General features: G+C 47.7%; 1 protein-coding gene across 1 annotated transcript in view; it reads right to left on the bottom strand.

Annotated features, from left to right (window-relative positions):
• PITRM1 (pitrilysin metallopeptidase 1) overlaps positions 1–17022 on the bottom strand; it is a 354406-nt gene that overhangs the window by 91305 nt on the left and 246079 nt on the right. The window contains exon 24 of the mRNA XM_086941520.1: positions 2994–3119. Coding sequence (XP_086797646.1) covers positions 2994–3119 — 126 coding nt within the window. The remainder of the gene's footprint in view (positions 1–2993; positions 3120–17022) is intronic.

Consider the following 17022-nt stretch of genomic DNA (forward strand, 5'->3'; position numbering starts at 1 on the left):
TTTTGTTGATGCCAGTGTACCTTTTGAATCTGATATTTAGATGTCTATACCTTCAGCTAACTTTGGTCTTACAATAAAACTTTAAAACTGATCGGTGGTAAGTGGTTCTTCTGAGTCGTGCCAATTATTGGTTGGATTGACCTAGTGGTAGACTACCTATTTACTCAATGACAGGCAACAAAGATTCAGTTGACCTGATCGGGATTTGGATCTAGAGTGATCAGACAAGAGATCAAAAATCACGCCTTCCCAACAGCTCTCTCTGGGTTCCGGTCCCGAAACCAGAGTAACCAGAGTAACCAGAGGCGTCACTGCCACTGCAGGAGTAGTAAGAATGGATGGAGAAGGAGGACGCACCTGCTGTTCCACAGTTTGCGACGGAAACCTCTTTTTGTAGTCTTGTAACATCAATTGCAAGTCTGTAATAAGAGAGGACGGCATTGCTACCATATCCTGCCTTGTTTTTTGTGGAGGCCTTTCTTGCTGAACAAACTGGCGCTCCTCAGTATAGTACTCATCAGAGTCCGAATCTTGATATTTCACCTGTAGTTGGGATGGGCTAGAAGAGTTCCTCAGTATAGTACTCATCAGAGTCCGAATCTTGATATTTCACCTGTAGTTGGGATGGGCTATAAGCTTGCCCATAAGGACCATCCTCATCTTCATCAGACTCCTCATCCAGAAGCAAAGTGGGAGGCAAAGGAGTTACACGCCGAGGAGATGTAATTTCTGGGGTAATTTGCTGTCTTCTAATAGATATGCTGACCTTTTGAATCGTCGACAACGTAGTCGACGGACTCGTTGTCGACAGTAACGTCGGTGGAATTGTCGTTGATGGGACCGACGGAACCGTCGACGGAGAGAAGAATTTCGTCGACAGAGGGTTGGCCATCGACTGTGGATTGATCGTAGACGAGCTCGTCGTCATAATCATCATGGCCGCCGTCGTCGCCGACGACATTGTCCTAGTCGTCGTAGGTGCCGTTGACACTATCTTCGTCGTCATTACCGCCGACGTCGAAGATGTAAACACAATCATCGACGAGCAGGAAACCGGTACTTTAAACGTCAACAAAGATATCAATGCCACCGTCGACGGGCCCGTCGACGAAGCCGTACCTGAACTTAAGTCCTTTCTGGAAGCCGTCGTTGACGCACCAGCTGTTTTCGTCGTCGACTGACGTGGTTTTTTGTCAGATCTCCCGTCCTGAGGGACAGCAGAAGGCTTCTTACCTCCCTTCTCCTTTTCAGATGATGGAAACGTTACAGATAAACTTTTCTTCAACTTCTTAGCTGTCTGTCTCATCAGTCTGTCCCAGCCTCTCCTTTACACCTCGGTGAGGAGATTTTATGGGACTAGCCCTTTCAGACCTATCAGAGATCTTTTGTAAGGCTTTCACAGGGGGCTCCATGGATGCTGAAGGGGATGACCTACCCCTCTTCTTGGATCTTCTGGAGGACGCAGCTGAGGAAGAATCCTCACTGTCAGATGACAAGACCTCCTTACGTGACTTCATTTTTTGGAGCCAAGTCAGCAAGCGGCCTTCCCACTCTCAAGGACTTTGTAGAGAATGTCCTACAGATCTTACAATCTGTGGCCTTGTGGTCCGGGTACAAGCAGTAGATACAGTCCTCATGTTTGTCCTCTACTAACAGCCTCTTCTTAGAACAAGTAGCACAAGCTCTAAATAAAGCCTTCGTCTCCTTGTCAGACATAATGAAGTTGAAGAAATGGAAAAGAATCCAATCTGAAGAGAAATCGGAGCAGAGCTCAGTGGAGACTCCCTAGCACAACGCGCAGTAGAAAAAGGCTCTATCAGGAGGGCTAAGGGGTGAGGCTGTTCTGATTGGTGGTTGCAGAATTTTTGGTCTCTTTTACAAAAAGAGGTGGACAAGCTACAAAATGAGATGTGGCCTAGGCCTAGTTTTTTCTTTTGTACTTACTGCTATGGTATTTTTTGTATTTACCGAAGCTCCCATTCCGACGACGGGGGAATGATACAAAGCATGGGAATCTATGAAATTTCCAATACTGGGGCAACAGATGCACCACCTTCCCTGTGAGTAAAGAACCTACGCATCACCTCCCCTGCACCAGTTTTTGTCCTGTAATTTTGACGCATCCAAGTTACTTTGTGCTAAAAGTGATGCATCCATACATTTCTATGAACAGAACTGTTTTTACCTTTTAAAGTCATAGTTTGATATTTGTATGTCGGATTTGTGCAGTTTTGGCCTTGTTTTGATTAGATAAATATATGCTATTTTCTAAACTGGAGTGGGATCTTTTTGTGGTGTTTTCACTGTGTTGCTGTATGTGTGCACAAATGCTTTACTCATTTACTCAGTAGTTTGGCCTGACTGCACTGTGCTGAGCTAACAGAGGAGGAGCAAAGTCAAACTTCGGTGTGTATTCTACTCATCCTGACTAGAAGGAAGAGTCCCTACTTGGACACAGTGTATACTGATGCCAACTTGAAACCCCGAATTCTAACACTACCCATACATAATTTCCAATCACAGGTACGATCGCCATAAACAACCTTTGTCTCTCTGGTACTTTGTTTACCACCAAATCCTACAATAAAATGTCCGAAAAAGAAAAAACACTTGTTCCTCTGTGCAAGTATTGCTGCTCAATGCTACAGCTACCCAGGGTTGAGCTGAGGGATTTACAGATGAAACCTAATGGACCTAAACGGTCTGGTAAGTGTATTACGAGGTGAAGATGCGCAACCACACAATATAATACACCACATTTCCTCACCGTACATCTTTATGATTACATAAACAATGTGTCTTACTTTCCTTTATATCAGAGTTGGCAACATTAACTAGTGTTACTCACACAAAAATTGTGTCAAGTATTATTGCACATATGTTTCTAGCTAGTAGTTGCATGCTTAGCTGAGTCCGCAAATTGTATAAATCGACACTTTAGGCTATAGAAGTAACCAAACTTTATCAACTAATGTTTGAGATCTTATTTTTACCTGTACGAGTAGAACTGAAATACTCCGTTCTGACTGAGTTTAGCACCTCCCCCATATGCGCCTCCCTTTTCTCTAATTTCCCCATGTAGAAACTTTGCTGTCATAATCCGTGCAAGAATCCTAAGGCTGTAAAAAAAACAAAATACAAAAATTAATTGGCAGGACGAGTAGATATTCATAGTTTAGTAACAAACTATAAGTTACATTTCCATTCAAGTAAATAATGACTTTTTGCGATGTTAAATTAAATTGGTTAAACAAGCATCAGTGAAAGTTGGAACGTCATCAGGCCATATTTGAGACAGGCACTTCTAAACTTAACATATTACTTGCAACAAGATGCTTACCAGCCAGTCCGTTCAAAACTTTAAAGTAATACATTTTTCAAACCCATTTCATTCGACATTGGTTGCAAAAACTAAAACCATGACAATTGGAGCAACAACTCCATTGCAATACATTGTTTTTCATCAATCACTGCTTGCTTTTCTCATTGCTGATGTCACCGTGATTTTGTCGTCGAACGAGCCTTCCGCCTGGTGCCATTGCTTGTCCAGTTGCTCCTGTAATGTACGCATTTGAAGCCTGCAGTGCGGAATTAATGGTATGCAGGAGGATATCGATCCAAGTAGGGACTTGTAGAGACGGACCGACAGAGACTTCCTCTTTTGCAAGAGACGAGCTGACAGAATAAGTTTGTTCTGACGTTCCTCCGATGGAAAGGCCTTGCAGCAATTTGTGTCCAGAATAGAGCCTAAAAATTTTGCAGACCTGGATGGAAGAAGGATCGATTTCTCCTTGGTGAGTTGCAGGCCCAATTGGTTGAAAAGTTGAATGCAGCTTGAAACCGCTCTGGAAGCTGCCTGGAAAGATGGAGCTTTTATCAGCCAATCGTCTAGGTAGGGAAAAACCTCTAGAGATTACCTTTTGAGAAACGCCGCCACCGGGCCAAGTACCTTCGCAATTATGCAGTCCGGTCCTGCTGCTACTGCGTTTTCTGCATAATTATGGATTTACATAAAATCGGTCACCTTCTGAAGAATCTGCAGGTTTTAACAAAATTATTGTGGATAGCTCTGCATAGTGGCAAGCGTTTTGCAAGAATTAGCATGTCACCTTTGATTTGCTGATTGCTAGATTTAAGTGTCCTGGGACCGAACGCCTCTCACCCATTCACCCATTCAACGTCCCCCCCCCCCCCCGCCGCCCTCCCCAAAACGTGCAGTGTCGATCGTGTTACTCTGTATTGAGTGCTCACCTATATGCATCTGGAATCCTGTTTTTTTTTTTTTTAGCCTCTGCCTCACACAAATCTAGTGTGCACAAAAGATTAGGGACATCCCTAACATGAGTAAGGTTCTGGAAAGGGGGTGAGACGCACAAAACATGGCCTCATTTCTAGGACAGCGGACTACCATCCCTGCCATGGTCTTAGCATTCAGAGTAGTGGTGACAGCATACCATGTTTTGCGAAATCAATATTTGCGGCCAGGCCTTTTTAGGTCTCGCGTGCATAGGTAAAAAGAACTTTTGCAATCGCTTCGGCTTTTAAGCCAAAAACGTGCACGCGTTCCATTGCCTTCAATGGCGACGTGCGCACGTTTGGAGATTCCCTTGTTGGAGCGAGCAGCTGGTGCCATATGTTATCAATTATCGCGCTTTGCTGCTCGCTCCCGCAAGGGAAACGCGCTGGCCCCCTCCTCTCTTCCCTCGCGAGGCGTGCGTTAATTTATGTGGGGATCGAGCCACAAAAATCCAGAGAAAATTACTCTCTTTAAAGGATTTCCCTTCCCCTACAAAGGTCACCTAGCATGACGTCATGCCGTAACTTCTCCACAAGTGAGAAGTGAGTAGAGTGAGCAGCGCACATCGATGTGCCTGCTGTCAGTGCAGTCTGGGAGAAAAGGTACCGCCTGTGCCAGAGCACAAAACAGAGCCCGATAGAGACCCGTTTCGAGGCCCCCTTAAAAACAAGCATTGGCATAGCAAATAGGTCTCACTGTTGGGACCTTAGAAGTATTTAGTTACGCAGCACAATATCCTTAGTGCAACAACATCAACTGTTGCATGGCTAAACATGTATAGGGTCCCAAAGGCGAGACCTATAGGCTATGCCAATGCTTGTTATCTGTGTCATGAGTAGAGGCCTGCTAGCTCACCCAGATAAAGTTCTGCTGCTATGCACTAACCCAGGTCCTTGCACGACCATCCCAGTGCATGTTTGCATGCATGCAAAGGTACGGTCTGAGTGACCTATAGATTGTGAGTAATGGAGGCCTTTTGGTTCCATTTTGGATAAAGGGGAGGTTGCTTTCCTAGACAGAGGAAGAGTCTTTCTGACATTCCTGAAAGCCGATGGAGGAGACTAAGATACAGAAGTGGGCTCCCTGGATAGAGTGAGGACCAGTTGATTAGCCTACCTGTTAAATCCCATTTGGTAGATGGTAGGGGGTTAAGGGTGGCACTGCAGCCTGTTTTGTTCAGAGTGTGAATGGATTCTTGGGAGAGGGTCAGCCTTTTGTTTATTTTCCTAGTATCTGATCAGAGTGACAGATGACAGCCAGGTGAACAAACCTCACACCTTTTAGTGCCTCTGTTGTGGGCGCTCCACACTGGAGCCTACTTCAGTGAGGCGCATCAAACTACACAAAGACCGTGTTTAGAACCAGGCTAAACCATTTCTGAGAGTGCTTACAGAGAATCCACATTCTCGATCTTCTTTATCTGTATAAACGTGGGAGCTGCCTACCAACTTGTTGTTCCAGTTCCAAGTTCTCTTTGACCAAGGAACGTGGTGTTTTGCAGAAAACTCAGATGATTGCTGCGCACCCAAATATGGTATCTGCCCGACACCCAGCTTCACAGATTTAAGTGTGCATCATCTGGAGTGGGGCGCTAGAGGGCGCGCACACAGAATGGCCGCCTAACAGCGAGGCTCCTATTCCCTGGAGCAAATATCCTACAATTATCCTACCTTACTGGATGGTAGTCGATCCCAAAAGTTGATTTTCCTGTGTGACTAGATGTGTTCCGGACTCGGTCCAAATCTGGTAGCGTTCCGAGCAGTTAATCCCGTGAACAAAGCGATGTTACTCTCCCCCGGGAGAGCAGCTGGACCCGGCGAGACGCTAAAGGCGGACTGACTGAGGCAGGAAAGTCCGCGGCTTACCACGAAGCGGCGGGCCCTGCCCCACTGAACCTGCAGAGGATACCAACGCACTGCCCGTTGTGACCGGACGGGGCGGCGGAGGCCCCCCCTCACTGCCCACTGCACAGAACAGATAGTGAGGACGAGCAGGGAACCGCTACCTCTGGCTTTTCTGTTGGCAGCGAAGAAGCGTGGAAGGATTGGCCTAAGGTGCACACAGGGAGAAATAATCTGTGCTGCTGTTTTGCGGGGGCGCCGCAAGGCCCTGAAATTGACGTAGCGGATTGCCTCTGCCACCGGACACGGCGCAGCCTGCAGCCCGGACGGCCCTGCGCTATAAGACGGGTACAGAGGAGCACTGTGGGAGGGGACATGTTGCGGTGCTGCAGGGGGCCCATTGATGCCCGTGACCTTGGCCTTTGAGCTGCATCACTTGTGAATTGGGACATTCCTCTACTGCGCACTGAAGCATATTGCAGGGGCCTGAACCGTGCAACGGCCAACTATAAGTATGAATAGTTGTGAATGCCGACTGCATACAGATAGGATGCTATTCTACAAATATAGCTGATGTCACGCTAAGTATAATTTGACTCGTCTGCTCTACCCTGAGCGCAATTCTACAATTTGACGATACACAATTTCTGCTACTCGCCGTAGGTGCTGCCTTCGGTTATTGGCTACCATTTTTTCTTTTTTTGCTCGCCAGACCCGTTGGAGCGAAGTGATGGAGTATCGCTCTCCGCAGAAATACACGAGTGAGAGGTGTATGCAATATTGGCGAGTGGCCACGGAGTACTGCAGGACGTTGTGGTTTGGAGCTCTCACGTGGTGTGCCTGGGACACTAGCGATTGGTCTGAACTTGCTAATGGTAGAGGCCCGTGGGACATCCTTGATATATGTGACCCACCCCGGTACCTACGCCCTGGCTGAGCGGGCCACTGTGTAGCTTTTGAGTTGTCAATGGTTCCACAGCACGAGGGGTCAAAGGACACGGAACTGGAGAAGCACCCTGCTTAAGGAAGTACTAGCAGGTATTGCGATTCGACATCCGGCAAGAAGGGGCACACCATAGTATCATTGGACCCCAAGGTGGCAGGCAGTGAGAGGCGCAAACGCACAATGGTGCGTCCAGAAAATCGCCAAACGAAAATAGATTTTGAAAATGCGAAGAAAGGGTCGAAGACGATACCGGTTGAACCGGGGCCTAGTGGAGCGGATGTTACCGGCGCAATCTTTCCTTCTAAAGAGCTAGACATGCACCATCTACTACAGGAGATGCGACAAGGATTTGCCACTGTGGTGGAGAAAGTGGACAGGATGTCCTCCAGGATGGACAACGGATATCGGACAATGACGACATCACTGCCTCACATACATCTCAACTAGCCCGCATGGATAACCTATTGCGGGTTATAGCGGCCAAAAATGAGGATTTGGAAGCCCGAAGCAGGTGCAACAACATTCGCGTTACGGGCATTCCGGAGTCCACAGACACAGGCAGGATGGAACTATATGTGGAGAAGCTCCTCAGAGCATCGGTGGGGGAGGATGCCTTCTCACCTCAGTTCATCGTCGAGAGGGCGCATAGATCGTTGGCCCCTGTCCCTAAGCCCGGAACACCGCCAAGGCCTATCATCGCTCGCCTGCTGAACTATCGTGATCGGTACGTCGCACTGAGAGCAGCCCGAACCAAGCAGAACCTGAATTACAATGGCGTCACCCTTTCTATCTATCCTGATTTCACTCCCCTAGTGCAGGAGGAGAGACGCAAATTTCTGAATCTCAAAAAAAAATTGAGCAAAGCGCAGCTAGACTATGCACTGCTCTACCCAGCGAAGCTGCGGGTGACATCAAGGAAAGCAGCGATTTTTCACGAACCCGCAAAAAGCAGAAGACTACTTGAAAGCGGTCCGGAAAACACAGAGGGATGGTCGGGCGGCAATGCAGACCTCGAAGACGTTCCACCGGTAGCGGATGAAGATAACTGAAACAGAGCGCCTCCAACAGAGTAGACAAATTGGGCCCTATCCGGATTGGCTGGGGCCTGAGAACATTGTGTCCGATGATCGGACGCCATACTGCAGTTGGAGAATACTGAACTGGTCCAGTGGTAAAGTATTAAAGGAACCACTATCTCTGCCTTGGCCTCCACCAAAGGTGGAACAGAACAGGAGGCTAGCGGATAGAGAAGTGGCTGTGCGCTCTTTATGTTGTTTCCCCTACGGGTATACACCAATCATGGGAAAAAGTTGTGGAAGTTGCGGGGAGTAGGAGGGAGGGGCAGGGCGGGAACGGGTGGATGCTGGCATGATTGGGATGCAGTGGTGGGAGGGGGGATGGGTACTGTTGAGGAGTGTACTATGTTTTACAGGGTGGGAAGGTGAAATTTGTGGTATTCTGCATCACCTGAGAAGAGAGGCCTCTACAGAGATTACTATGGCATGCTACAATTCCATGATGTTCTTTAGCTTATGGCGGGGTCAGGATCCGATGCACAATTGAGTTGTATGTCATGGAATATAAGGGGTCTTAATAATGCCAAGAAATGTCGAAATGTGATTGCATACTTGGCTTGCCACCAAGTTCAGGTTGCCATTTTGCAGGAAACACACATATAACCACAAACACGTACTAACTTCGCAAGCAAATGGGCAGCGCCCGTGTTTTTTCATCTTACTCCACTAACGAGAGGGGGGTTGCTATCCTGATTAGGCGAACTGTGCCATTTCAAGTGTGTGGTGAACTGTCGGATGCGGAGGGCCGCTTTGCTCTGATATGGGGACGCCTAGGCCGTGACACCATCACGTTAATAAATTGTTATGCACCTAATGTTGATATGCCAATCTTTTTTACCACATTGTGGGGCAAAATTCTAGACGTAGGGTCCCGACACGTTATTTAGGGGGGCGATTTTAACTTAGCGCTGGCGCCCCACCTGGATCGGGCAGACGGAGTGACGCATTACAAGCCTAGGTCCAGGGAGGCTCTGGTGGGTGTGATCTCGGAGAGCAATTTAGTGGATAGCTGGCGCTACTTACACCCTTCCCGAAAGTAGGGCACACATTTTACATCACTGACAGGTATATGGGCGCAACTGGACTACTTTTTTATGTCTAGAGAGATTAGTGCAGGGGTGGCCGGGGCGGTGCACCTCCCGAGGACATACTCTGACCATAGTCCGATCCTGGTACACCTAAGGGTGCCTGGGTGGGACAACCTTAAACCACACTGGAGGCTACAGCCAGCGGCCCTGTTGGACACTGTGTTCCGCACCGAATTTGGTGTAGAGATTGCTGCTTTCTTCCCTCGAAACAAGGGGTCTATAGACTCGGTCAAACACATTTGGGAGGCATTCAAGGTTACGATCAGGGGGTATTGCATATCGAAAAGCTTCGGGGTGTTGCGTGACATTCAAAACACAATTTGCACACTCTATAGCGAGCTGAAGGACTTGGAGGCTCGGATGGTAGCGGGGGATAATACTGAAACACATGCAGAGTTTAGAGATAAACTGACACGATACGAGGAGGAAGCGAACAGGGAGGCCAAGTTTAAAGGGAAACACTGGCAGGCGAGAAGATACTGTGAAGGAGACTGACCTGGCAAGGCCCTGGCAGTGTTGACACGCACCCAGCACAATCATAATACAATTCTAAAGGTTGTGGGTAAACAGGGACAAACAGTCAGCGACACGGATGACCTATTGACTGCTTACGTCCGCTGACGTGTCGTATAATGACTTCCTTGGTGATGTGGCTCTCTGCTGTCTCAGTGACGGTGATAGGGCCTTCCTGGCCGCCCCTTTTGAATTGGACGAAATTAGGGATGCTATTATGTCACTCAAAAATGGAAAAGCACCTAGCCTAGACGGGATCCCAGCCGAGTTTTATAAGGCATATATAGACATTATGGCCCCTGTCCTCCGCAAGGTCTTCGAGGAGTCTCTGGCTGACGGGGTCCTTCCCTGCTCAATGCGCAAAGTCGTGATTACCTCACTACTGAAACCTGGCAAGGGCCCCAACGCTTGTGACTCCTATCGCCCGCTTTCGCTCTTGCATTGCGATGTTAAAATACTGGCAAAGTTGCTGGCCACCAGACTGCCCTTTCTGATGACCTGGATCGTATTACCCGACCAATCTGGGTTTGTCCCTGGTCGATCCACCTCCCATAATCTACGCACATTGTTTTCACTGCTCCGCACAGTGCACCCTGATATTCCAGTCGCAGCGTTTTTTCTGGATGCCACTAAGGCCTTCGATTCTGTCGAATGGCCATACTTGTTCACCGTCCTGGCGCGTATGGGATTCCCTAAATTATTTATCTCCTGGGTCCGATTGCTGTATACTCAACCAACAGCGAAAGTCCTGATTAACGGCCGCCTTTCTCCCTCCATTGCAATCACAAGGAGCACCCAACAGGGATGCCTGTTGTTCCCTCTCCTATTCTTAGATATTGCTCTGCTTCTCGCAAAACTGCGCGTTGCATGTAGATGGGGTCGTGGCAGGGCTCCAAAGTTTAAAGACTGGCTTGCAGACATGACTCATTGTCAGGAACAACACGCAATTTTTGGTGAAACACTTCCGATTCCCAGCAGGCCTAAGGACATTTGGGGCCCACTAGTCACGTATCTGCTAGCTCAGGGAGATGGAGACGAGGATCTGGATGGGGGCGAGGCTCGGACTGGTGGTGATGGCCAGGTGGGATGTGTCTGAACTGACATAAGATACTATCAACGTGTGGCTTAAGATTATGAACATTTGCTGCATAAGTGATTGTATGACCTACCGACTAGCATAACTTAACAATGTTTCATATTTCTATGCATAAAAGACCAGATACTGCTCTCTAAATACCTTCGCGATGAGCTCAAGCGTGGCACTCTTATACTGTATAATGTTAAGGGGACACTATTCTTGATTGACATACAATGTATTTACCCTGATGACTGTTTTCCGCTGTATAATGCTGCTGACTTGCCATGATCTGTCTATGCTGTATGACCCAGGTGTTCCTGCTTTGAACCACAATACCAACCCTTGTATTGTTCTGTGTTAAAAACTCAATAAACAAAGTTTACAACAAAAAAAGTGTGCATAATCTGGAGTGTAATATGAAAGTAAGGAGAGCTGTATTTCAGTCTTGAAGTGCCCCTAGAGGCTGAAGTGCCAGAAAAGGAGAGAGCAGGAAAGTGCCAGCCTTACAGGAGGTACTGACTACCAGGGCAAGTAGAAGCAGCCGATTCCAAAGCAGTCTCCTTCAGAAAGACTCGAGAAAGAGCAACAGCAATGATCCTAATAACAGCCTGCACTGTAGCACTGTCGTCAAATGTGCCCGAAGCAGACTACCACTGTAACTCTGAAGCAACTGTTTCATGGCAGTACTTTGTGTCCAAAGAAAACTGTGAACATCAGCATTGGCTCCCAAAGCAAAGTGTGCCAATGTATATCGGAAGTGCAGCCAAAGCACACTGCAGTGAGTACTGACCAGATGAAGCTGCTATTTCATCTCTGTGAGTGTTGTTAAAGCAGCACCAGTGTCCTTAGAAATACTTTCAGCAGCCCATGGCCATTGGCCACACTGTCTCACCCTGCCCCTGGAAGATAGCCTGAAAATGACTGGAGAATGCCATTAATGCCGAACCCACTGTCAGCCAGTGTTCGCTAGGCAGCCTCCCCAGATGTTTCTTCCACGGATGGGACTGGAGTGTTGACACACTCACAGCCGGGTGTCTTCCTCTCAGAAGAGGGAGGAAAACCAAAAGTGTGCCACGGGTCCCATCCACAACCAGTGGAGAGAAAAAACTCACATTGGTGAGATTTATTTACTGAGATTAAGACTGTAAAACTGAGTGCACAAACTCTGAACAACAGGGGGGGGGGGGGGGGGGTAGCACTGCACCTGTACTATTGGGAGTAAAGTGCTGAAGTTGTTTGCAGAGCCATAGTAGGGAAGACCCGCCCCCCCCCCCCCCCCGGCTGAAGAACAGGGTCTAACAAGGTGTTCAACTGATATTAAGGAAGTGAAATCTTTGCCCATGGTAAAAATGTCAAATTAGTGAAGTAACATTGCCACAAAATGTGCCACACCATTTGCTTTTCTCATCTTATAACCTGGAGCATAATTTGGTCCATCCTGCCACATAACTCCAGGGGCGATGTTCATAATCTTTCGAAACTCTGTGTCAACTAAGTTAAAACTACGAAATTGATTGGGAAACGTTTTCACTTTGGTAAGTAATAGTTATTCTCATCCAACAGGGCCCTTTTACTAGACACAACAAAAATCATTTCCGAGGAGGGAAACTGCTGGGATACTTTTACAATGCATTAGAGCCACCCGGCCATCCATAAGACTGTTTGGTTCTCCAGGTTCATGCTCCTCTTCTCTCCTTCAATAAGAAGTTAGAGACCTATATAAAAATATTAGGTTTTGAATAAAAGTCTGGATAGGCACATGTTAACCGTGTGATTGAAATTTGGAGTCTGAATAGCTTTACATTATAATGAGTCACGGATTATACTGGAGGAAATAAACATGGATTATCAATGGAAGAAACTGTTGGAACTTTATTGTTTGTGAATACATTTCATTTAAACGCTGTCAATCCTAGTTGGGACCAGACTAAGTTCCAACATGTCAATTTGTTACGTGCTCGGCCGGAAGGAGCTACAGGATTGCACGCGGCAATTTCAAGCCTTATTAGATTTGGTTTCAATTCTACCATTTTTGCAGTTATGCCTGTACACCATGCCACAAAATTGTGCCAACTGCCAGCGTATACAGTCTTGGTGGAGGGACGCATAGCTACCAAGATAACATTACAGACTTCGGGTAGAAGGTCAAAAGCAGTCAACTGTCGCCACTTAATCTCCACACATGAAGGCTCTCTTACTGCTGCAACAGAAGATCCTCTTTCAATCAGCAGCCTGACTAGAGGACCGATGGCCATGCTCAACAGCATAGGATACCAGACTCTCGAAGCCCAGCCTGGCTTCGAGAGGATGACTAAAAGCATTGCCAAGCGAGAGCTGCCTTAGAAACTCCACTCCACAGAACTGTTGACATTGTGCGTTCTCAGTAGTGGCAAACAGATTTAACCAAGGCTCTCCCAACTGCAGAAAGACACCTTGCACCACCCCCAGATAGAGAAGTCGTTTGTGATCTGCTAAGCATCTTTGGCTGAGTTTCTCCACTCTGCCGTTCAAAGATCCAACCAGGTGTTGAACCCGCTTGTAAATGGAATTCCAGCCGTGTTCAGAGGCGCAGGGCCTCTTGAGAGTCCACGACCACACTCAGCCCTTTTTGTTACAATACCACATGGCGGTGGTGTGGTCCAGGAACACCTGCACTAGCCTTCTACTGATACCATTCGGGGTGCTCTACGCCGCAATAGGTTGATGTGGAGTGTGGAGTCTGGATTACGCTGGAGACCAGAGACTCTGATCTCCACCTCTCCCAGACGGCTGCCCCATTCCAGGAGTAATGCATCTGTCACTACGGTTAGATCTGGTAGAAAAAGGAAGAGGGGTTTGCGGCTAAGCCAATCGCAGCTTATCAGCCACCACTGCAAACCTTTTGTAGTGCCCTCTGAGATCTGGACCAATGTAGGAACGATTGCCCATATGCTGCGCCCACTGGAACTTCAGGTCTCACTGCAGAGCTTGCATATGCAAGCGGGCATGTGCTACAAGCAGGGTACAAGAGGAAAGCAGGCCCACCAGCCTCAGAGTCAGTCTCACCAAAATCTAGGATAGAGGCTGAAATGTCAATATCATAGCCTGAATGTCCTGGCATAGCCATTCAGGGAGAAGCCTGAAACTGCAGTGTGCCCAGAACAACACAGATAAAAGGGAGTATCTGAGAAAGGGTTAGGTGTGACTTTTGCATGCTTAAAGTGAACCAGAGAGAGTGCAGGAGGTCCACCATAGTCTGGAGGTGGCTACCCACTGCCTGGGGTTAGCCCGCCTTCATTAGCTAGTCATCGAGATAAGGGAAGACTTGCACTCCCTGATCTGAGCAGATGAGCTACAACCACCGCCATCCCCTTGGTGAACACACGAGAGGCACTGGTAAGGTCAAAGGAGAGCACGGTTTACCAAGAGTGCTCATGGCCTACCGAGAACCACAGGAGACGTCTGTGGGCAGGCAGGAAGGGAATGAAGAACAGAGTCACAAGAAAAAACGTAAAGAAACACCCTGATCACCTTAGTACCTTTTAAAAATCTCCGCTACTCCAGTCAACTTTTTAAAAAAAAAATTAAACAAAAAAGCACAGGCTCAGCTTTGTTATTTATAGGCCCCCGATTAGGCCAGGTCTGGGGAAAGGTTACATATAGTAATGCGCGGGCCCTTACAGCCCCCGCAGTCCCGGGGAGCACCACTTCCATGGGTCAAATGTAATTGCGGGCCTCAAGGACCCCCCAGCCCCAGGGACCACCACCTCCCTGGGGCTTGAACATGTTCATGTCAGGGTGAGGGGGGCCTCACGGACACCCCCCGGCCCCAGGGACCACCACCTCCCCGGGGCCAAAATGTATTACAAAGAAATGGGAGGGGGAAGTTAGCCACCCCGCCCTATCCGTTCTCGGCTGCGGGACTGCCACCTCCGCGGGGAAAGCGTCTAGTGAAGGAAGGAAGGGAGGGGGGGGGGGGGGCGGGCTCCAGCAATGTCCTGGGGTGCCCACCCCTGACCCATATTACAGTTTGCTTTGGCATTGCAAGAGCACAGGGAGTCAGTTGCCAGCAGGTAGCAGAGTAAGCCGCAGGCCCGTTGTAGGCAACAGGAGTCTATTAGCCCTGGCCCACCTCCAGTATCGGTCTTTACTGCTGGGGCACCCCGTCCCCATGGCACGGTCTGAAACTGATCCCTTCGCCCCAAGCCACCTCAGTCGCACGGAGGGACCCGAGTTGAGTGCAGCACTGGCAGCAGTCGTCCACGACACCAGCAGCCAGTGCAGTGTCCCTGGCAGTTATATTGTGTCCTCAAGCCAAAGTTCAAGGCCACAGAGCCGCTACGCGCCTCGATACAAGCGCAGGTTAACGGGGGGTGGGGGGGGGGGGGGGGGAGGTAGAGTTGGGAGCCAGACGCAGGATGGCCCGGGGCTACACTAAGGAGCCCCTGATGCAGGTGCAGGATATTTGCAGGGCTGGCAGGTTCCCATTAATGCAGGATTGTGCACAGGCTATTAGAGCATTTTAATGTGTGACCGCCCCAATCGCCATCTTGGCCACGCACTTATACATACACATGTGAGTAGGCTTGCTTCTTGATACAGAGAAAAAGGTCTGGCCATACTGCACCTTCCCAAAATTCAAAATGATGCCAATATCGTTTTAGGTGATGTACCCAGGACATGGGTACAATGACCACCATGCAGGCACACTTGGTATGCTTTTGTATTTCATGGAACAGATTCTGGACTTTGATTTACCAGAGACAGGCTTGAGTCTCTGCACACATGCGTGAACAGTAGGGCACCAGGCCCAAACAAATTCAGGTTACCAGTTTCACATACAGCCAGGAACTCAGGAGATGGGTACAACCCAGTTTAACATGCAGTGGATATTTCCATCCAAACAATGCAGATCCTAGACAAAAAAACTGAATGAATCCTCTCTAGTTCATGGTGTACTGCTTACTACATGATTATAATAAGGTGTAAGACGAAGAGATTCTGGGGATATTGTATGCTGTTAAGAAGAGTAAAGTAATGAACTTTACTGAATGTTCATAAATCAAATTACATGTTGATGTAATTTATTAAATTAATTACTCTTTATCATGTACTATTCAAAAGAAATTAGCTTCTTGCCTGTAACTCCAGTTCTTCAGAGTTGGTATCTTTCCTATAATCACATTTGAATCCTTCCTAATCTTCAGGCTGGAAATCCGGTGTAACGGTAAAGAGCAGTAAACAGTGTTAAACTGACCATAGGCTATTTTACAAGGCAACATTGTGCCATTGAGGCAAAAAAGGTGGCTTGTGGTAGACTTGGTCATTGTCAAGCGTGCTGATGACATTGGAAGGAGACACATCCATGGGTTGGTCCTTGACAATGTTCTGGTTGCCGAAGGAACCATCATCCTCATTGGGTAGCGCTTGGTCAACTAGGTTTTCAAAGAGCTTCGCACAGTCATTGACGAGGCCTATCCCATGGGTTACATTGGGAATGTTGTTGATGAAGTGGTAGTAGTCGATGTCAGTAGCTTTTTCTTCAGTGTCGACAAGGATGACAGATGTAATCGGAAAGGACAGAGTTCAGTGAGGGAATTAAGAGAGCTGGATTTTTGCTTAGATGTTTCACTCGGGCTAGTGCTTGCCCTTCCTTGATTATTTTCCTGTGGAATCAAACTTTTTTTATTGGCAGGACATGCTTTAGGGTTGTAACTCCATGTTTCCTTTTTTACACCTGCCTTTGTGAAAGTTTTTGGGGAGCACTTTTCACTGAATAATCTCCCTTGCAAAAGGTTTCGTCATTTTCTCCAACAAATATGGCGCCAACATCCTCTACTAATCCTTCAGAGTCTTGGAAGCAAAGAGTTGATAGATGTTGCAGTGAAAAGCCCTGTGTGTTGGATATAGGCAATACCTACATTGCTCATGTGAGTCATCAGTATAGAACTTCTGTCCAGAGAGAGTAGGATTTGAAAATATTTTTTTCCTCGGTGTGTCATTATGACATTTGGTGACAGAGGAGGTCTTCCCTGGCCTACTAGATGTAGATTTTCAATGAAATGACCCCCAAAACAGCTTACAGATCTTTGAAAGCTGACAATGAGTTGTTTCAAGTGCAGGGTAGACCGGGAAAAACAGAATAAGGTCACAGAGAAGTTAAGAGCATAGTCTCAGGGACTCCCTCACACACAAGAGGAAGGA

This window comes from Lissotriton vulgaris, chromosome 10, assembly GCF_964263255.1.
Source record: "Lissotriton vulgaris chromosome 10, aLisVul1.2, whole genome shotgun sequence".
NCBI lineage: Eukaryota > Metazoa > Chordata > Amphibia > Caudata > Salamandridae > Lissotriton > Lissotriton vulgaris.